Source organism: Crinia signifera, chromosome 4 (assembly GCF_055691185.1).
Source record: "Crinia signifera chromosome 4, ASM5569118v1, whole genome shotgun sequence".
Classification (NCBI taxonomy): Eukaryota; Metazoa; Chordata; class Amphibia; order Anura; family Myobatrachidae; genus Crinia; species Crinia signifera.
Genome location: NC_139220.1, coordinates 288102320 through 288119268, shown reverse-complemented (window position 1 = coordinate 288119268; position 16949 = coordinate 288102320). Strand labels below are relative to the sequence as shown.

The 16949-nt window shown below is 47.9% G+C and overlaps 1 protein-coding gene across 1 annotated transcript in view; it reads left to right on the top strand.

The window, feature by feature from the left end:
- The first annotated feature begins 23 nt into the window (after nucleotides 1-23).
- PGLYRP2 (peptidoglycan recognition protein 2) overlaps nucleotides 24-16949 on the top strand; it is a 53351-nt gene continuing 36425 nt past the window's right edge. The window contains exon 1 of the mRNA XM_083184939.1: nucleotides 24-127. Coding sequence (XP_083041065.1) covers nucleotides 53-127 — 75 coding nt within the window. The 5' untranslated portion in view covers nucleotides 24-52. The remainder of the gene's footprint in view (nucleotides 128-16949) is intronic.

The window sequence follows — 16949 nt, the reverse complement described above, 5'->3', positions numbered from 1 at the left end:
CACATGGAAGCACCACACACTACTTAACTCCTAACGCACAGTGTATGACGTCATGCACACTGTGCTGCAGGTCACGCCCATTTCTCTTCTTTCAGTTCGGGTCGGGAATCTGATTGCATCCCCCTGGGTAATATTCTCTGGGAGCTTGGCACAAGATTATTCCTATGACGTGAATCATATAAACTGCTGCCTATTATACCGTGTTTTAACTTCCATCCTAATAGATATATTATTTGGTAGTTTGCATAATGGAGCATGGAAATTACAGCATTGTGTCAACTGAGATTTATTTGCTGTAGTCATTTCAATGCAGAGGTACATATTATTTTTATTTTTTTATGGTAGGGGCTTTCTATCGGTGACATCTCAAGTAAATATTATTGTATTTGTATTATCTTTTAAAGCAGGGGTGTCCAAACTTTTTGCGACGAAGGCCAGATTTGGTGAGGGGAAATTATGTGGGGGCCGACCATTCAGCCTGACATTCTCTGAATCATTGTGAATCTCTCTGGTTTCTGCTGCCGCCCTGCTGTGCTGTATATATCTTTATCTGTATATTTATTTATTTACAGTGTCTTATATAGCGCAGCAGATTCCGTTACAGTGTCTTATATAGCGCAGAAGATTCCATTACAGTGTCTTATATAGCGCAGCAGATTCCGTTACAGTGTCTTATATAGCGCAGCAGATTCCGTTACAGTGTCTTATATAGCGCAGCAGATTCCGTTACAGTGTCTTATATAGCGCAGCAGATTCTGTTACAGTGTCTTATATTGCGCAGCAGATTCCATTACAGTGTGTTATATAGCGCATGCAGATTCCATTACAGTGTCTTATATAGCGCAGCAGATTCCGTTACAGCGTATTATATAGCGCAGCAGATTCCGTTACAGCGTCTTATATAGCGCAGCAGATTCCGTTACAGTGTCTTATATAGCGCAGCAGATTCCGTTACAGTGTCTTATATAGCGCAGCAGATTCCGTTACAGTGTCTTATATAGCGCAGCAGATTACGTTACAGTGTCTTATATAGCGCAGCAGATTCCGTTACAGTGTCTTATATAGCGCAGCAGATTCCGTTACAGTGTCTTATATAGCGCAGCAGATTCCGTTACAGTGTCTTATATAGTGCAGCAGATTCCGTTACAGTGTGTTATATAGCGCAGCAGATTCCGTTACAGTGTCTTATATAGCGCAGCAGATTCCGTTACAGCGTCTGGTACTTGTTTCCTAGCACGGCCACAATCGCGGGCATCGGGTGTCATTTTTAGTGGTATACGACGCGACCAACGCGATGCCCCCGATTTTCCCATTGAAATGCATTGAAAAAAGTCAAAATCGCGTCGGTCGCGTCGTATGCGGCTAAAAAAGGCTTAAATGGCCCAGACGCGATGCCCACGATTTCCCCATAGGAAACAATGTTAAATGGCTCAATGTACCCGCGATGCCCCCGATTTCTCATAGGGAACAATGTTAAATACCTCAATTTCACCAAATCATCATAGGGAACAATGGTAAATGGGCCAGAAAGCCCCAAAAACACCCCAGAACAGTGAAATGTCCCCCCAAAAGTACTTTACGCCACCCCACGATCAACGCGAACCCGAAGCGTGGCGAGCGCAGCGAGCCCGCGAGGGGCGGCGGTACGCGTCCTCCGACCTTTTCATACCCCCACTATCCACGTCGGCGTGGAGTTGAGAATAGAATAGTGTGGCGAGCGTAGCGAGCCACCGAGCCCGAAGCGGGGCGTGAGGGGACGCGGATACCTTCACAGGTAAACGCGTTCCTTCGCGGGCGTCACAGGTATCCGCTCGGTGGCTCGCTGAGCTCGCCACACTATTCTATTCTCAACTCCACGCCGACGTGGATAGTGGGGGTATGAAAAGGTCGGAGGACGCGTACCGCCGCCCCTCGCGGGCTCGCTGCGCTCGCCACGCTTCGGGTTCGCGTTGATCGTGGGGTGGCGTAAAATACTTTTGGGGGGACATTTCACTGTTCAGGGGTGTTTTGGGGGGTTTATGGCCCATTTAACATTGTTCCCTATGATGATTTGGGTAAATTGACCCATTTAACATTGTTTCCTATGGAAAATCGGGGGCATCGCGGCTAAATTGAGGCATTTAACATTGTTCCCTATGGGGAAATCGCGGGCATCGCGTTGCGACCATCGCACCCGATTTTTTTGTGCTTGCGATGGCCGCGATGCCCCCGATTTTTCCTCACGATGCCCACGATCATGATCGTTGTGGCCGTGCTAGGAAACAAGTACCCAGCGTCTTATATATTTCAAATGTAACATGCCAACACATGTTAGCCACGCCTCCCATTCATTACTGGGGGGGGCACAAAATATGTCCTTGCTCTGGGCACCATGGCACCTAGCTACACCGCTGGGACAGAGAGTCAAAGCAGGCACTGCAAGGACAGGAGATGCTTGGGCTCCTGCTGCCATCCTCCTCCGCTCTGCATGTTACGGGAGCAAGCTTCCCCCTTGCTGCACTCCCTCCCCACACACTGCTGTCACTGTGATTGTGGAGGAGGGTGATATACGATTGCAGCAGCAGGGGTTGGATGCATGCTGACCCAAAAGATGCCAAACACATCTCACTGTGGTGGCGGGCAACTCCTCAATGCAAGGTAAAGGCTCGCTCGCCGAGGCTCCACCTTTATTGTCCTGTGCTGTGCATCCCGCATCTGATGCTCCACACACTTCCAGCTGGAGGCTGCGGGCCGCTTGAAATGACAGCACGGGCCGCATGCCTGTTTTAAAGCAATTATTGTACAGACAAGTAAAAAAAAATGTTTGGGTACTTGTGTATTATCTGGGCGCCCATTGCATTGCATCGCATACCACTAATTAAGGTATACGATGGGACCCGATTTCAGGGTTTTAAGACCCGACTATACAATTTTTATATCGCATCGCATCGCACGCCATTATAATGGCATGCGATGCGCCGCGATCATAGCCGATTTGGGCTATGTCAGTCAGTCCCGGGCCCCAACATTTCTAGTGGCAGCCCTGGGTACTATGTTTTCTACCAATATGGAATATATAGTTCATATCGCACCGTGTGTATGCCCTATTAGACAAATAAATGTAATGTTTTATTAGCTGAGGATATCTTAGAAATATGAAACATTCTGTATATAAATAAATATCAAAAACCAAAATTGAAACCATTGAACATTATGGTTGGTCTGGCCCCTTGATAAATATATATATATATATATATATTTATATATATATATATATATATATATATATGTTGATAAATATATAAAGCAAATGGGTTGGGATCACTGGGTCGACCACAGGAAGGTCAACATGCATTCGGTCAACCACGGAAGGTTGACAAACTCCAAAGGTCAACATGGGGTTATGTTGACACAAACATTAGGTCGATATTGGGAAGCAATCAAAAGTCAAAAGGTGGACCTGGTTTTTGTCACTCCATATTATCACTTTTTGGAGCTTGATACATCCGGCCCTTAATCCATTATTTCAATGAATGTTAATTATTGCTTTTACCCCAGGGTTGCCGACCCTCCCGGAGAGGAGAATAATAAAGTCGGCAACCCTGTTTTACCCGCTTCACCATTACATTTTTATTTTTATGTAATGAACAGACTGTTGCAAGCAGTGCTGTTATATGGTTTTATCGAGGTTACTATTTGTATGTGTCAGGATTCATGTGGGATTTCCCCTGTAGGAATGTACAATACACACAGAAAACATTGCTGTGATTACTGTGAAATAATGTTATTGACATACTGGCTAGTGCAGGGTTTAATCAGCCAGATAACAAACAGGTATCAAAGCCAGGTAGGCACTAGTGAGCGTGGGTAGCTTTCTAGCGTGTATTCAATGATAAAGCCCACAGTTGCACTTGGGAAGGCAAAGCAAGAAGTAGTAATGTCCCGGGTATTAACGGTTAATTCAGGTAAACCGAGGTGTTAATTGCAATGTCCAGATTGTACTAAAAAGTGCAGGTACAATAGTAGGGAAGCCAATCCAGGGGCATTTTTTTCAATCCCCGGATTTGGGATTCAAAACTGCTCTGGGATTCCCGGGATTGGCCTCCCTGATAAAAAAAAAACGCCTTCTCCCCCAAACTGCCCGCACATTTACTTACACGTCCGGGAGCGAGCGGTGCAGCTGGGGGCGGGCCTTAGCGGCAGGCTAAACAGCCTGACCTCTGACCACATCATGCTGCACAGAGCCACGAAGCCGGGACGGGAGCAGCCAGGCAGCATCCGAGTGGGTGCTCAGAATCTGCACGGCATCAGACTGCGCATGCGAATCCTGAAATTGCGGGATTGGAAATCCAGTCCCGGTATTCAAATCCCGGCAATTTTGGGGCCAAATCCCCTATACACTAGGAACTTGGTATAGTACAATGTGCAGGTGACAGCAGGTAACATGAATGCTGCACGGAAGTGCAGGTGATGTGGAGCAAGGACTGGCTTGCAACTCGCACACTGGTGGTCAAAAACGTGACTCTGTGTTTCCACTGTAATAAATAAACGCAACAATAGTGAGTGTGAAAAGAACGGGAGGGAGCCAGTAGAGATATGCCGGGTGATAGGGAGGAGATAGAGAGCCACAGGGCGTTAGAGAGGTGAAAGCGAGACACTAGCTGGGGGGAGATAGCGAGCCGCAGGGCGGTAAGGAGGTGATAGCGAGATGCTAGCCAGTAGGGAGGAAATAGTGAGACACTAGCTGGTAAGGAGGAGATAGCGAGTCGCTGGGTGGTAAGGAGGTGATAGTGAGACACTAGCTGGTAGGGAGGGGATATATATATACACACACATATAGTGTGACAAAGATCACAAACACTGGATTAAAAGCAGTGGTTTCCTTTATTTGTAGCATGTAAACAGCATACAGGCTTGACAACTTGGCAATTCATAAGTCACAGCATAGCAGGCTTTCCAGCACTCAATGGACAGGCTTCTCAATGTGGGTGTAACTCTCCAGAGGTCCCCAGGGTAGTCCCCACAACCCAAGCCTATTGCCCAGCCACTATCTGGTGTTGGGAACCCTGATTTCTGCTCTGAACAGATATTTAAAAGGAAACCACAGGTGTTGTTAATTAGCAAAACCATGATTAATATCAGATCTCTGGAAAACCAGGACTGAATATAATTAGTACTCCTGCTGCTGACCAAAAAGGTGCATACACACAGGCATTTATCGCTGGCAATATGGTTGCTGGGCAACCATATTGCAAGTGATAGGAGTGTGCACTGGCGATAAATAGCCGGGTGCGCGCTCCCGTTTTTAGCCCCCTTATTATCGCTGGTCGCAGGAGCTTGCTCCTGCGACCAGCTGATTCCCTCTACTGGGGGAGCCGCATCTCTGATCGCTGATGAAAAGGAGACAATGAGCAATATAACACCCCCGTGTGTACACAGCTTAAGTCCTGGTCCTGCTGTTACACACCAACTTCCTGTGGAACTATGCTATCCCTGCCACAAAATATGTATATTCACTATCTGGAGGTGGACCAGAGCAGTGTTGCCTACACTCCCAGAATGGCTGGGAGGCTCCCAAAAATAAGGTCCCCCTCCCGGCCCTCCTGAAAGATGGGCGTAACACCCCGAATCTCCCTGGCCGCAGCAGTAAATTACAGTGATTCGCCACTTTTTGGGGTGGGGCTAAAGATGCAAATTGTGTCATTTAGCCCCACCCCTCCTTGAGGGCCCTCAAATTGCAGGATTTGCCATACTGGGGGCGGGGCTTGATGATGTCTACATCAGGCCCCGTCCCCCAAAGTGCTGCTGACCGTCTCCTCTCTGGGCTTCTCCCAGAGAGGAGACTTTAAAAGTAGACAACCCTGGACCAGAGAGGTTTGGCATCTAGACAAGCTCTTGCCTTCTTGATCTGCATTCCATCCAGACTGGTCTATCAGTGTATTTGTACTTAAGGGCCACTATGCTGAAGAGATTTGGTGACACCTCACTGCTTGTTTTAATGAGTATTTTCTAAAGTCTTTCGGTACTTGTTTCCTATCACGGCACCCATCGTATGTGATCGCATACCTTAACTTAAGGTATGCGATGGATGCGACCGATGCAATTTCAGGGCTATTTTTAGCCTTTTTCCCGACCATTTCGCGTCCATTGCATGCCTTAAGTTAAGGCATGCGATGCGAACGATGCGATGGACGCGATTTTACATAGGGAACAATGTTAAATGGGCCAATGGACCCGATTTTTCATTGTATACCCACCCTTATGGGTATTTGACATGACAAATGCCCCCCCCCATTGTTAACACCACTCCACGATCAACGCCAACCCGAAGCGTGGCGAGCGAAGCGTGGCGAGCGGTACGCGTCCTCCGACTTTTTCATACCCCCACTATCCACGTCGGCGTGGAGTTGATGTTATATAGTGTGGCGAGCGCAGCGAGCCACCAAGCCCGAAGCATGGCGAGCGGACGTGTAATACCTGTAAAGTAATGCGCGTCCCCTCGCGGGGCACGTTGCGCTCGCCACGCTTCGGGCTCGGTGGCTCGCTGCACTCGCCACACTATATAAAATCAACTCCACGCCGACGTGGATAGTGGGGGTATGAAAAGGTCAGAGGAAAACTGGAAGGCATCCAGTTGAAATGGCTGTTGGGTCAGCCTTGCTGCACTATACTTTGTATAATGTTTTGAAAATACACCTTTTTTTCTTCACCTCAAACTACGTGAGTGTTGGTCTGTTTCCTAACCTGGTTCCCAGGATAGGTAAGTGCTGACTACCATTATCCCCCTTGGACCCTGCACCGCATCATTCCTTAAACATCTGAGTGCCGTTTTGCTTCTCTCTCTCTCTCTCTCTATATATATAGATAGGCAGTAAAACCGCACACATAGGACTTTGCTCCTTCCGAAATAAATATTAGGCAACAGCCATTTCAGTGCAAGCTTTCGGGAAGCCTGTTGCTTCCATCAAATCGTTTGTACAGGTTGAGGAGTCTTCCATTAATGCATTGGAGGAATTAGCGCTGGCCCGTCACTCAAATCTCAATAACATTGAATATGATGCATTAAAATCTCTCAGCAATAGACGTGATATTGTCATCCGCGCCGCCCTTATCGGCGCGATTGTCGTGCAAAATGTATCAGATTATAGATGTGAGATTGAACGCCAAATGTCAGATGTCGACACATATCAATTGTTATCTGGTGATCCAACCAATGCATTTAAGAGGGAGCTTGACAATTATTTGGTAGCTGTGGTGGCTTCTGGTGTCATCACTCCTAATACCAGGAGAATCTTAACTTGTGAAATTTCCGCGGAGGGCGCTGTTATACACACTCCCGAAAATTCACAAAAGTCTGGTAAAACCCCCTGGCAGACCTATCATCTCTGCCAGGGGGTCTATTTTTCATCCAGTATCAGCTTTTTTGGATATATACTTGCAAACAGCTGTGCAGCACTCTCAGTACTATTTGCAAGACACCACAGCGTTATGTAGGGTACACACCAGGACGACCCGCTCACTATGCACATAGTGAGCGGGTCGTCAGTGTCTCGTCCGACCCGCTCACGGTGACGCGGGGGGGCACGACCCGCTCACGATGTGCACCGTGAGCGGGTCCGATCCGATGGCGACCCGCACCCGGCTGTATGGTCGTCATTGAGATCCTACCTGCAGCAGGTAGGATCTCAATAACGACCGACCCGCGGGACCGCGCATCGGATCGGTATCGGTCCACACCAGGTCAGAAAAGGGCCCAATCAGCACACAATCTACATCCAATTGATCGGAATTGGATCTAGATTGTGGGGATCGGGCCCTAGTCGTCCTGGTGTGTACCCAGCATTACTTTTGGCTCTTAAGGAGGTGGGCAGCATTCCTCGGGGCTGCTTATTGTGTAGTATAGATGTTACCTCACTATACACCAGCATTCCACACTCAGAGGGTATAGCTGCCACATGTCACTTGATTTCGAACAGCCCTTGGTATCAGGGTCCTGATGTTAACTCTTTTTTTGCAATTTATTGGAAATGGTTCTTATGAAAAATTATTTTTATTTTAATGGCCAATTTTTCTTGCAATTGACCGGCTGTGCGATGGGGTCCTCAGTGGCCCCATCGTACGCCAACGCTTACATGATGATGGTTGAACGTGACATTTTTTCACAGATCATGAGGTTACTCGTAATTAGGGTGGCCAATCCCGGGATCGGCGGGATCCCGGGATTTGGCCCCCAAAACGCCGGGATTTCAATCCCGGGATTGGAATTTCCAATCCCGGGATTTCGGGATTAAACTGCGCATGCGCAGTTTAATGCCGGGCAGCGTCTGAGCACTCAGACGCTGCCCGGCTTCTCCCATACCCCGCAGTGCGCAGCGTGACGAGGTCACGCTGCGAGGTCACGCTGCGCAGGGCACAGCCGCACATCCACGGCTGCCCGCCCAGCGCTCCCGGCCACCCGCCCGCCCACCCAGCGCTGACGGCCGGCCACCCGCCCGCCCACCCAGCACTCACGGCCGGCCACCCGCCCACCCGCCCGCCCACCCAGCGCTCACGGGCACCCTGTGGGGCCAATGCTTTTTATTATTTTCTGTTGTGAGCCAATGTGTATTTTACCTGTGCAGACCAATGTGTTTATTTTTTTTCTTGTGCAATGTTTTTCGTCACACATATGTCTGAGCTGCACCGCCCATGCGTCCTGATGGTGTTTGTACAGAGTTGCCGAGTTGCACTGCACCAACACGTGTATCAGAAATGTGTTCTGGTCTTTCCTTGGAGTTGGCTATTCAGACACCATATGGGCGTGTTATTTCAGTGACATGAGTGAGTTGCTGAGAGTGGTTGCATACAGAGACGCTGAATTGTTCACATTGGAGACCATACTGAGGCACATGATGTGCACTCAGCATAAGGCAGGTGAACGTGTTAATGGTAGCTTCTAAAGATACATAAAGCGTTATTGCAGCGGCTGTACACACTGACAGCTGAAATGCATTCGGACCCCCGATTTTACACCAGGGAAGGGGCAGTGTAATGACATTAGCATAAAGTGCAGCAAAAGACGCAAGGAAGGGCACAATTACATGCAACTTGGAATCAGACCATATTATACAATTTTATATAGTGTGGAGAGCCCGAAGCGCGGCGAGCGGACGTGGAATACATGTAAGGCAATCTGTGTCCATGCGACACTATGTAAAATCAACTCCACACTGGCGTGGATAGTGGAGGTATGAAAAGGTTGGGAGGACGCATTACGCCAACCGCTCGCCACGCTTCGGGGTGGAGTGGATAGTGGGGGGGGGGGTGCCTAAATCTCATTACATCTCATACAAATGTATAGCAAAGTCAATGGCATCGCACCCTATAAAATCGCATGTGATTTTGCGGTGATGTGCGGTGCAATGCGATGGCATCGCCCGTGGGTAGAGGGCAGTGAATAAATTACATAGGAAAATCGCATCGCATGCGATTGCATCGCACTCAAAAAATCACATGTGATGCGTTTTTCCCAGGATGCTGTATGTATGCTAATTGGGTGCCCTGCTAATACACAAGTACCATCTGTTGTTAAGCCCATTACACATTATGACACACACCATAACTCCCATTACAGAATATGACACACACACCGTAACGCCCATTACACATTATTATGGGCCATGGCAATTATTCCTGCTGGCTGGAGGCTGGGTTCAAATTTACCTTGTCTCAGCCACAGGCAGCAGAGATAAGTCAGAGGTGCGCAGGGTAGGGGCAGGAATCAGGACTAGCCAAAAAAGAGCAGGACACTGATCCATCATCCGACTACACATGGATGGCCCTGGCCCCCTCAGCTGCCACAACCCGCGCTGGCTGTGCAGACTGGTAATGGGCAGGTGCGGCCACAATGAAGTGGGGGGTGTGGGTGGTGCTTAGTGACTGACGACCAGGAGACAGCGGGCTCAGGAACGGCTGCATCATGATGGTGGGGGGCGGCGCCACATCATAACGAAGGGGAGGGGGGGCAGCAGCGGGCTCAGAATCAGCGCTACTGCAGAAAGTTCTAAGAACTTTCTGCACAAAATCGGCCATCGGCCCTGGGTGATGGCAATCATACATTACCAGGGAAGTCCAGGAGCAGAGCATTTTCTCCCTGAAGTAGAGGGTCAGATAGGGTTGCCTACCTGACCCTCTCCTTCAGGGAGAAAATGCTCTGCTCCTGGGCTTCCCTGGTAATGTATGATTGCCATCATACACACAGTGGTGTAGCTAGGTGCCACGGTGCCCGGAGAAATGGCATGTTTCGCGCCCCCCCCCCCCCGATTTGTAGTAGGCGGCAAAAAAAAAATTATAAAACACATTGTAACGCCCATTGCACATTGACCTGCAAACAGTAGAGCAGCAGACATCAGCACACAGCACAAAACAACAGATAATAGGCGCTAAAAAAAACACACACACATCTATCACATTATAGGCACATACACACACCTCTATCTCATTATACGCACACATACACACGCACATCTATCACATACGCACATACACATCTATCACATTATACGCACACACACACGCACATCTATCACATTATACGCACACACACACGCACATCTATCACATTATACGCACACACACACACGCACATCTATCACATTATACGCACACACACACGCACATCTATCACATTATACGCACACACACACGCACATCTATCACATTATACGCACACACACCTCTATCTCATTATACGCACGCACACATCTATCACTTAATATACACGCATAGCACTATATATGTGCACACACACTTCTTTCCCCTCAATCATTTAAAAAATGTGCATGATGCACATAAACAAAATTAACAAACACAAAGAGACCTACTCACATTTATTACAGATCGCCCCCCACCCCCACTCTGGGATGATGTCAACTTTTATTTTAGTGGGGGCAGACTGGGGTTGGGGTGCCCAGTGCTCAGTCCTCAGCAGCATCAATCTCCCCCCTCTTCCTCCTCCTTAGCATTAGCATAGTAAGCCCTTAAGAGTACCTAACCTCACCTGCAGACAGTCCGCAGTCACACCAGATGCTCCGTGAGTTACTTCCTCCTCCCCGCGCTCCCGCCGTGGAATGACAAAAGCGGCAGCTCTTCCTCTCTCTCCCCCCTTCCCTTTAATCAATGCGTCGCAGCGGAGCGTACCTCCCGGCAAGCGGCAATGTGCCCAGGGGACTGCTGCTTGCCGGGATACATACAGCTGGCTGCCAGTGGTGGCTGGGTGTTTATGAGGAGCCAGGCCAGAAGCCGACTCACTCCCCCCACACCGCACACATACCGCTTCTGCTCCCGCTGATGCCGGCTCCTGGATGAGTTCAGTTGCCTGATCCGACCTCGGCAGCCAGCCCCAGCATTACTGAGCAGGCATCAGTGGGAGCAGAAGCGGTATGTGTGCGGTGTGGGGGGAGCGAGTCAGCTTCTGCGGGGGGAGGGAGGAGAAGGGACAGCCAGGGAGAAGCTGTCACTTCTCCCTGGCTGGCGGCGGCTGTCTGGTCACAGCCTGCCGCCCATGATAGGTGCCTTAGAAATCCGGCCCTGGCGGGGAGCGGGCAGAGGAGAGAGCAGGGGTGCACGGCTCCGGCGCCAGTTGCTGTCTCTGCACCTGGAGCACGTGCTCCACCGGCTCCGCCCTCCCTACGCCTCTGATCATACATTGATTAATGTATGATTGCCTTAGAAATCTCGGTACTTGTTTCCTAGCACGGCGCCCGTCGGGTTGATCGCATGCCTTAAGTTTAAGGTACTTAAGGCATGCGATCGACGCGATTTTCTGTCAATCACAGGCTTAATTGCCGGTAAAAGAGAAAATCGCGTTGATCACGTCCATCGCGGCCCATTATAATGGGCCGCGATGCGACCGACGCGATCAACGCGATTTTTCCATAGAGAACAATGTTAAATGATTTTTAAAGTTAAAATCGTGTTGATCGCGTCTATCGCGGCCCATTATAATGGCCCGCGATGCGATCGACGCGATCAACACGATATTACATAGGGAACAATGGGAAATGGGCCAATATGGCCAATTTCTCATTGTATATGCCCCCTCATGGGTATAATGTATGGTTACTGACCCTCCATTGTTAACGCCACCCCACTATTGATGCCAACCCGAAGTGTGGTGAGCGCAGCGAGCCCGCGAGGACTGGCGGCACGCGTCCTCTGACCTTTTCATACCCCCACTATCCACGTCGTCGTGGAGTTGCTTTTATAAAGTGTGGAGAGCGCAGCGAGCCACCAAGCCCAAAGCGTGGCGAGCGCAGCGTGCCCCGCGAGGGGACGCGTATACCTGTGAAGTTATGCGCGTCCCCTCACGGGGCTCGCTCCACTTGCCATGCTTCGGGCTCGGTGGCTCGCTGCGCCCGCCACACTTTATATGATTAACTCCATGCCGACGTGGATAGTGGGGGTATGAAAAGGTCGGAGGACGCGTACCGCCGCCCTTCGCGGGCTTGCTGCACTCGCCACGCTTCGGGTTGGCGTCAATAGTGGGATGGCGTTAACAATGGACGGGGCATTTGAACCATGAGGGGGGGTTTGCTATTAAAATTAGGGGGGTTTGCTATTAAAATGGGGGGTTTTGGGGCTTTTTACATTGAAATCAATGTAAAATTGGGTCTCAGGGACCATTTTACCTTGATTCCAATGTAAAATTTGCGTAGATCTCATCGCATGAGATTTGGTTGGCATGCGATCGACGCGATTTTTCCGACCCGATCAATACAATCAAAATCGCGGGGCGCCGTGCTAGGAAACAAGTACCGAAATCTCTTACTCCAAAGTGTCATCAAGTGGAATAGGGAGATCACACTCCTGGTCACTGTAATGTTCTTCCTGGGCTTTCCTTTTGACTGATATCTCATTGCAGTTTCCCATTTTTTCTATCTACCTTTTTATATATATATTTTTTATTTTATTTCATGTATTGGACATGATGAAGGCAGCGCAGCAGTGATGTAGTTTGAAACAATGGGTGAATCCACTGCATTGGCAGACTGTGACTCAAGATTTGGCCTGTCTGATACTATGGGGGTTATTTTGGTTCACTCGCAAAGGCAAATTCACTCTCTAATGGACAAAACCATATGCACTGCAGGTGGGGCAGATGTAAAATGTGCAGAGAGAGTTACATTCGGGTGAGTTATTTTGTTTCTGTGCAGGGTAAATACTGACTGCTTTATTTTTGCACTGCAATATAGATCTCACTTTGAAGTAAAACCCCACACAAATCTAATTCTCTCTGCACAGGTTACATCTGCCCCCCTGCAGTGCACATGGTTTTGTCCATTTGAGAAGGAATTTGCCTTTGAAAGTGAACCAGAATAAAGGACTAAATTTACCACACAGGTTTTGGCTCACTTTAACGTACAGCCACCATTTTGGAAAAAAAAAGTGCCTTTAGTAATTCACATGATTTTATACTTTGCCAAATCACCAACATATATATGTTTATATATTTTAGACCAGGATACATTTGCTTGTTATACCTGACATGTAGAAAATGAATGACAACATACCCTCCAGCATGACCCATTCCATTAGGTACAAAATGCTCTATTCCTAGACTACCTTGCCGGTGGCCGTACCAGAGGTGGGTCTGCGTCACAGTCCAAAATTCAAGTAGGGGAGACATACCAACTGCCAGTGAGTACTGGCCAGCGCTCTATGGCAGTGTTTGGGATGGCAGTTGGCATTGTTACCCTATTTGAATTTTGGTCTTTGCTGCAGCCCCACTTCTGCAACTGACAAGGATGTCCCGGAACAGAGCATTTGGGGGCAGATGTATTATGTCTGGTGAAGTGATAGAGTGGTAGGTGATAATGCAGCAGCCAATCAGCTCCCAATTGCCATATTATAGGCTGGGATTGAAAAATTACAGTTAGGAGATCACAGGTGCTTCCTAAATTTATGGTGACATAAACAAGAGGATGTCATCTTATACCCTGGTTCATCTTACCACACTCTCTCTTCCCATGTGTGGACTAACAGCCACCAGTAACAAACAACTGTACACCAAACAACTAACCCATTTAACACATGCAGTTGTTGTGCCACCCCGCCAAATCGCCGACGCCCCCACTCCACCGGCCGTCCCCATATCCCCTCACTACCATGCTAGAGGATGTGTTATGGAAACACATCCCCTCGCATGTGCCCGCTGTTGGATGTCAGCACCGGGGATTTCTGTGTTCCCGGCTGTGAACTGGGTGGACCAGTGGAGGGCGCTGGAAACAGGAAACAGGGTGGTTTGATGTATGGTGAGGACATATACTGGGGTTCCAGGGATCAGCTGAACCAGAGGGTTGGTGGAGACCAAGAACAGGGGAGCAGAGTCTAACTCGCTGGTGGTTTACACCAGGGAGCCCTACAAGGAGCTTTGAACTTAGCTGCGCCCGACGAGTAGGTCGCAGCCCCCTGCCCTGGTCCTCTGGAACAAGCTGGCCGGTAATAGAGGACTCAGAGGAGTGTAAACTGGGGATCTTGAGAAGACTTAGGATACAATGAGTAACAGTCTAGGAACTGATGGTTTCAGTGGTCATGGGCCTGGTAGCCGGTGATGACAGGAGGTGTCAGCCTGAAAGCTGAAAATGAATGTCTATGGCCTGGGAGCCAATAATACTAGTCGACGGTCTGGTAGCCAGAGATGAGTGTCGATGGCCTGGGATCCAGAGATGAGTGTTGTCTACCTTAATAAATACCCTAATAAAACAACATTTTAACCCTCATTACATGTATATTTATTATGTTGTAATGTGGCATTTTATTCACTATCTATGTGTCCCCACATTGGTTTTACTTTTTTTTTTAAATATTAAATGTAGTTTTACTTTTAAATAAAGTTATGTTGGTGTTTGTGTGTCTGTACTAAATTATGTCCATAATTAGTTTGTTCCAAATTTTTAACATGTATACCTACCCTGATGTTATGTGTGATGTTTCAATCTAACAACATTAAACATTCATGCCTTTTCACTATGTGTTATTTAACCCAAAAACACACAAATTCACACATCAATCGTTACCCCTCACCTCAAATTACAAATATAAGTTACATTACACATCTGTATGTACCTGCCCTTACAAACCCTCTAACATATTTCTGATTAAAAACACAGGCAACTTCTAACTCAACAAAAACTTTTATTTTTTCAAAACATAATAAGGGAAAAAAAAAAAATTAAAGGAGGGCCTCCAGTCTGCCAAAAAGAAGGTTTAAATAAATAAGGGTGAGGAATATTTCCCTCAGAATGTGGGCCACATCATCCTGGTGCTGTCCAGTGTCTGTAGTGAAGGGAAAAAAAACATAATTAATATATAATATACACAAATGTTTGTTGTATTTTAACATAATAAGAAGTTGTGAGTTAAGTGTGAAGGCCACATAAATTTTTCAACTACATTGAAGATGGGTCTGCTGTAAACACGGTACTAAATACTATTATGTTTACACACACATACTGTACATATTACATAACATGAAATAAATTCCTCCTTCTTGGATGAATGTATGCTGCATCACAATTGGGAGGTTTGTGCTGGTGGAATCACCTCAAACCTCACAATTAACCTGTGCTATTTAAGGGTAATGACATAGTTGCGGCTTAACCACTCCTTACTTTTTAAAATGTAGGACATTGCTGTACAAATTATAGGCCTACAGCTATGTTTGAAAAGCATGCATCCGCATGGCCTCACACACTATTAACAAACAAATATATAAATGAATGTTGCACATCATGCTGGGAAGTGTAGTTACACAACACCTGGTCCCACATAACTTCAACACCACTAATGTAGGATATGTCATTGGATGTACTGTTATGTCAATTACTCAAGGGGTGAGGCATGCCCACACTCAAAAAATACACCAAGGGGACCCTTGTTCCTGGAGGAGGACAGGCCACAGCTCAGGGTTGCACTGCAGTGATATGTTGCAACTAATGATGATGGGGGCTACACATATGTGGGTGTTGTGATTGTTTATGTGTAGAAATGTGTATGTAAACATTACACACATTGTTTACTTATGGCTAGCAGTCCCATCCTGGTCACCACTGGATGGGGCTCCTGTGCTTGTGAATGGGGGGGACAGGAGCAAGGGGGATGGGATGGGAGTTGGGGTTAAGGTGGTGGGGTGGAGTGGGGATTGGTAAGGGTTGGGGGTGGGTGGTGGGGAGTAGTAGGGGGGTTGGAAATGGGGTTGGGGAGGGGGGTGGGTGGGGGTAGGGGAGTGGCTGGTGGAAGGTGAGGTGGAGATGGGGTGGGCACCAGCGGGCCCCAAGGTGCTCTCCTCCTCTTCCTCCAGGAGCTGGGCTTCCTGGCGCTGGGCCTCTTCCCTGGCCCTCATGCGTGCCCTGGCGTATGCTGAAATGGTGATGGTATTGAATTTAAAGGTTGTGGATCATGAAAATGGGGGAAAGAAAAACTCACATTAGTCATGTTTATAACATTACAAATGTACATTTTTCATATAACTAATAAAAATCTCATGCTAATGAATAGATATGCTACACAAAAAATCAGACCTTAGCTATATACACCCCTATACACCCATATAGACACCCACATACTCATGCACATATTTAAAAGCATTCTTTAAACCATTGCTAACAAACGCATACATATTTGTAAATAAAAATATACTTACATCGGCTAATATGCCGCCGAATTTGTAATAGCAGGACTGGCTGCTGGCGGCGCAGGTCTGACCAGCGCCGCTCCACCTGCCCCAGGCTCCTCCGAATGTGGGTCCGGGCATAGATTAAGCGCCGGGCAGCGTTTGAAACATAGGGGTCCCAGGCGCTGGTCCATGACCTGGACCAACGCCAGCAGCTCCTCATTGGAAAAAGGCACTGCCCTTGTTGTAGACATATTGGCAATGGCGCAGTTATTAATTGCAGGTACATATATAAGTTTTGTTGGTTGCTTTTTTTATT